General features: G+C 33.3%; 1 protein-coding gene across 12 annotated transcripts in view; it reads left to right on the top strand.

The window, feature by feature from the left end:
• Positions 1–6000, top strand: part of STX17 (syntaxin 17) — a 51431-nt gene that overhangs the window by 3866 nt on the left and 41565 nt on the right. For 6 of the 12 annotated variants that reach the window (XM_015589102.2, XM_015589096.2, XM_015589104.2 and 3 more), the window contains exons 2-3: positions 2298–2400; positions 2754–2939. In XM_015589102.2, coding sequence (XP_015444588.1) covers positions 2817–2939 — 123 coding nt within the window. In that variant the 5' untranslated portion in view covers positions 2298–2400; positions 2754–2816. Of the gene's footprint in view, positions 1–1214; positions 1295–2297; positions 2401–2753; positions 2940–6000 lie in introns of all 12 variants that reach the window. The other 6 variants (XM_025046576.1, XM_015589095.2, XM_015589098.2 and 3 more) reach the window with 2 other exon arrangements.

Genomic DNA, 6000 nt, shown 5'->3' with positions numbered 1-6000 from the left:
AAAGGCAGGCTAGTTAAGACACTCAATGTGCTATGCATATTGTGGTGTTTGACTAGAGTGATAGGATTACAAATGGTGAAGCAGGGGCATGTGAAGAAACATTTTAGTCCCATCAGCATCAGTTGAGCACCAGGTATGTTTAAAAACATTTTGATATATCCAGGTATTTAAAGAAATAATTACAGATAGTAATATAGATTTGTGTGTAAGGAGGTTATTTACACTGTGGCATTGCTTATAATGGTGGACAATTAAAAACAACCTAAATGGCCAACAATAGATGATTACATTATGGACCATCTATGTAATGTAATACTATGTGTATATTATAAAAAGATGCACTATAGAAAAATAAATGGAAACATTTTTACTATACTTAATCAAATTATTAAAAATAAATCTTTTTCATTTATTCATTCAGTAACTGTACTTTATTCATTGTTCCTTGCCATTCCCCACTTTTGGGTTTATTTTCTTTATTGCTAAAGTATTCATTTTTAGTAGTTCTTTTAATGAAGGGCTTGATATTAAACTTAGTCTTCATATGTCTGAAAATTATTATTTTTCCTTCACTTCTGAATAATAATTTCCTTCAGTAGACCATCTCCCTCAACACTTTGAAGATATTCCTGTCTCCTGATATCTTGCTTTGATGTAAAGATTGCTGCTTTTGTTGTTTTAGTTTTAAGTGTCTTTTATCTCTGATTTGCTTTTTAAGATTTTGTCTTTGTCCTTCATGTTCTGCAATTTTCCTTCCATGTATTCGGGTAATTTTTTTTTCTTATGCTACTTGGAGCTTATGTGCAGTTTCAATTTGAGGTCCTACATCTTAATTCTCAGCATATTCTCTTTGAATAATGCCTTTTCACCACTTTATTTTTTCCTTATGGGACTCTTATTTGTTGTTTAGCTTCTCATTTTATCCTTTATGTCTCTTATCTTCTTTTTATATTAAGTATCTCTTTTGTCTTCTATGTTCTGACCAATATCTTCCAATCAGTAATTCTCTCTTCAGCTACAGAGTTTACTGTTTAACTCATCTTTTGAGGTTTTTGAGTAGAGTTTTTTAGGTAGAAATTTTATTTGGTTCATTTTTATATTGGCCTGTTACTGTTTTATAAAATTACCTAATTTAAAAAAAGATCTATTCCTTTCTTTATATCTTTGAATATTTTAAAATGTACTTATTTTGATTTTTTTTTTTTTTTTTTTAGATTATTCTCTCTTGTCTCTCAAGAATGTTCCTGTTCTGTTGGGTCTGAGAACTAACTCTTTTGGCAATTTGCTTCTCCATGTATGTCCAATTCCCACTTATATCTGTAGCTGTAGGGCTCTGTTTTTAGTGTCTGGAGATTTTCCTTTTTTGCCGTTGAGCTTAGATCAGACATAAAACCTAGATTATAAGTAGATGAGATAGTCTATATAATCAGCACTTCGAGATTGTTAACTGTGAAAGAAAGGAGAGAAACGGAACATTACTTAGAGTAATAGTTCTTAATATTTCTGGAGTGATAAATCTCTGATAATTTGATGAAAGCAATGGGCTCTGTCCTCCAAAATAACTCAAAAATACATTCACAATTTTTCATAAAGATTCAGTGACTCTTTAAAGTCTTTTTGTGAACACCTATCTCTACAGACCTTGGTCTAAGACATCAACCCAATGAAGTTAACATGGTCAAGTTATTTATTTGTTTGTTTGCTTGTTTGTGTATACCTATAGCACCCGGTCTTCCTAGGTGGTCTCCCATCCAAGTACTATCCGGGAAGTTAATTTTTTTTTAAATATGGAAGAGGTCGTGGCTAATAAGATGATATGAAACCATGGTGCACAAACGGTGGTTTTCAAGCTTGGTTAAGCAGTGGAGCCCTTTATATAAAATCTTGAAAACTCAAATTTATGAAATAGATATAAGTAAATTTTCTCTATTTGGAGCAGGTATGCGGTCCTGGAGCCTACTCACTTGCCAACTCCTACCCTCTCCTACCCTGGCCCCAAAGGCATACCTTTGGACTTTCTAGAACACTGGTAGAAACCTACTGGTAAATTAGAGCATTCGATTGTGCTCTAAGGAATCCTGGAATCTTATTCTAGCTGTGTCACTGGTTATTTGTTTTGGTTGTAGAAAATCTAATCACTTTGTAAGAAAGGGAGGAGGTTATTTAAAGGACACTAATGAGAAGAGTTGCATACTATGTTACGTTTAAAGTATATAATCAGACAGATACATTATGGTGACATTAGAAATGAAGTTTGATACAAGCAGAAATGTTAAGAATGAAATTTTTTCTTCCAGTTTTGCTGTGTGACACCTTTTTCGAAAAGGCTATTCAGTATCCAAGATACATACATTGGAAAATGAAAACTTGGGCAGTACACTTCTAGTTTTTTTAAAAAAGGTATTTACATATATACATTCTTATATAAAAAATGATCTGGAAAGACATACATCAAAATGGAAAGAGTAGGGGGTGGGAGGGAGGAAAAAAAGAGTAGTTAACTATGGGTGAGCAGATGATTGTTGATTTTATTCTCTTTTTCATATTTTCTAAACATTCTAAAGTGAATATACATTTCTTTTGTAGAGGGGGAAAAAAAGGTTTTAAAATAAAAGGTTTCTTTAAAAGGTCACTTAAGTTCAGCATTAAGTTGAATGCATATTTAGAATAAATTACAAAATTACCTAACAGTTGGCTTTTGAAAACAATAAGACTCTTTTAAAAACATTCTTAAATAAATATTTTCCTTTTAGGTTTTTCTGGATGAGAAGAGAAGACAGTTGTTGCAAGTAGAAGTGACATAACATTTTTTTAGGATGTCTGAAGATGAAGAAAAAGTGAAATTACGCCGTTTTGAACCAGCTATCCAGAAATTCATTAAAATAGTAATTCCAACAGACTTGGAGAGGTTAAGAAAGCACCAGATAAATATTGAGAAGGTGAGTTTTTCCATTTTCTACCACAAAAAAAACAGTTACATATTCCAATTTATATTTGTTGTACATTTTAGTTGAATTCAGAATATTAGAATCTTTGCTAAAACATCTAGTTCTTGTTGATTTAGCAATATTATTCATTTTTTCATCTGTTTTTTCTGTTCTGAAAATATACCTCTCGATTTCTTTTTTAGCTAGGGATATATAAGAAATTGGTCTGCATTTTTTTTTGGTTGCTGACATATTAGGCAGTTAATAATTAAAATGCAAACTGTTTGATAATGCACCATCAGGTGGCTAAGGGGCTTACTTTAATTTCATTCACCCCATGACAAGTTTTTTGAACCTGAGTGTATGTCTGTCAGTAACTCCTATCCTCTTCAGGTGCATGTAGATTAAAAAGGCAAATTGTTGTGTGATATGAGGGAATTTCCCAACTTCATTTCTTCTCTTTGAGGAAAGTCCCAAATTGAGAAGTATTGCCTAGAGATCAGTTTAGGAAATAGGTGGAGGGAAGAAGTAGTCTCGGGGATTATGGCAAAGGTTGCATAGAACCTGGACTGGCCAGGGTCTGGTGGAATGGTTGCGGGATTTATGAAATGCATTTATGAAAACATCAGATTTACTGAGTTGATGCATTGATTTTGATAAGTTATATATCTTATTCGATGTGGGACAGTTCAGTGGTATTTGGTTTTTCAAAAAGACCTCCCCCAGTATAAATTTTAAGCTGTGTGGCCCTCCACTGATTTTTTTTTTTTTTTTTTGAGGAGGATAATAGAAGTGGTTATTAAGCCTTTTAATGTAAACAATATTTATCACCCTCTAATGACTACCTTATACAAGTAATAATGTTAACTTTTTTCTTTCATAGATACCATGTCTTCCTAGTATTTAAGTATTTTTAAAAAGTATGGAATATAAGTGCCAAGAATATTTTGATGAAAATAATATTTTGTCATACTTTAATTTCTGTTTTCTTTATCCATAAGCAATAACAACTATAACATATAAGGATGGGGGCGTTGTCTGGTAAACTGGTTATTCTGGTTATAAGCAGAAACAAATTAAAGGATTCCATGCTTTGATTAATGAGGAGGGCTAGTTCTTTTAGCACTCTAACAATATAGAAATAGAGTTGTTTACTTTTGATTGATCATATCTGGGTGGGAGGTTTGATAAGGTATGTGTGTCAAAGTCCTGAGCTCATTTTGAAGTACTCAGTTACAAAGATGACAAGAATTGGCAGAATTGATTTTGAAAGGCAGAAATAGGTAGACTGTGGTCTACTGAGACCATTTCTTCCCTTCTTTGTCCTGTTTTACCTTTGAGGTTTGGCATGTTTTAGATTTCCTTTTTCTTATATTAATTCTACATGAAAGTGCCTGCTATCATTATTCTAAGAGCATAGCCACATGTACCACCCAATCAGTCATAAGTGGAAAAGTCAAAACCCTAAGAGAAAGGTAGGTGAGGATAGGAATGGGTCTATTACTGATTTGGTTAGTTGTGCCAGATTTCATAAGAAAATTATTCTAGAGTTACATTGGTATTTCTTTAGGAGAACAGTTTTCCTTCAGCATTTTGTGAAATTTTTACTTATTGTGAAAATGTTAGACAATATTAGCATAATTGTAATTTACTATATAAGTGATGGTGTCTGAAGCTAAGCAGTTAAAACTCATACTTATCTATGTTTTATCTCATATTCTTGGTCATTCTGCTGTCTCTAGTATTTCTAGTTTAGTTATGAAAGTGACTTTTATCTATATAAAATTGAATAACATGTTTTAATAGCTAGGTATGGCAATGTAAAAGCATTTAAAAGCGGTAGTGTTCACTGTGGACAAAAGAGTTAAGAATTAATTTTGGACTCCAGGTGTCTAATGGTGCCTCATTTTCAAAAAAGTCATATTCTTCCTGGGGGAAGGGTGTAGAAAGATAAAATATTTATTATGTTAGCCATCAGTCATCCAATGTGAATTTAAAAGAAGAAAGTCAGACTGAAGGGAAATTGAAAGTAAGCCTTAGTGGAGTGATTCTGCAACATCCGAAAACAATGAGAGTAGTGTGCTGTGGACACCTGGGACTGTATTCCATAGGTCCTTCAGCATTACGTTTTATTACACAAGATAGACTTGATTAGAATGTAATCCTGAAATTTGAAGTGTTAGTATTCAGCTTTCTTGGCTAATGTAAGATAGACTTCAACATAGTTAGTAGGAACAATAAGTTAGTGAAGTTGGAAGGTAATTTTCTTTGTTTCATATTGTAGGGGCTTGAGGGAAAACTTATTTTGTAGCATGTACTGTATTAGTATATAGTTGGAAGTGCAAGTGGAAGAAAACCCCAATATAGTGTATGAAATATGACAGAGGTTTTTTGTTTTTGTTTTCATTTTTAATCTCTTATACTTATGGAGATGGTCTAGGCAGCTCAACAGTCATTAAAGACCCAGGCTTTTTAAAAACTTGCTGTCCAATCCTCTTATTTCTATCTTGCATGTAAAATGGCAGCTCTGGCTCCAGCTCTCACATCCACATTTCAGTTAAAATGAAATAACCAGAATCATATTATTTCTATGTTCTTTTTTCTCTCAAATCTCCTCTCTCTCTTTTTTTTTTAAAGAGACGGCTCGTGTTTCATGGATGCAGTATCATATCATCTCTCTATGGTGAAATTATTATTATTTTTTAAGTTTTCTTTTGCTTCCTTGTCTCTTTTCTGTTTACCTTTTTTCTTTCTTCTTTTCTCTCTCTTTACCTCTCTCCCTCCTCTGTTCTTTCTCCCTTTCTTCCTTTTTTTTGTTCCTCCTTTGGTGGTAGCTTACAGACTTATAGGCTTTACTTGGTTAGCTGTTAATATTTACAAGTACTAATTGGAAGGGGTGTGTGTGTGTGTGTGTGTGTGTGTAGCAGGGTAGTAGTAGGGGCCTTGTTACCTGCAGGGGTGGACAGGTGAGGATCTATTTTAATGAGAACCACCAGATAATCTTTTGGAGTGTGTTCTTCTGTGGTGATAGTGGCAGTGCAGTTGCCTGGGCTTATGGAGAGGGCATCTGAGA

This window comes from Pteropus alecto, unplaced genomic scaffold (genome assembly GCF_000325575.1).
Source record: "Pteropus alecto unplaced genomic scaffold, ASM32557v1 scaffold114, whole genome shotgun sequence".
NCBI classification, from domain to species: Eukaryota; Metazoa; Chordata; class Mammalia; order Chiroptera; family Pteropodidae; genus Pteropus; species Pteropus alecto.
The sequence above is the reverse complement of the archived record's forward strand: the minus strand, read 5'-3'. Positions and strand labels throughout refer to the sequence as shown.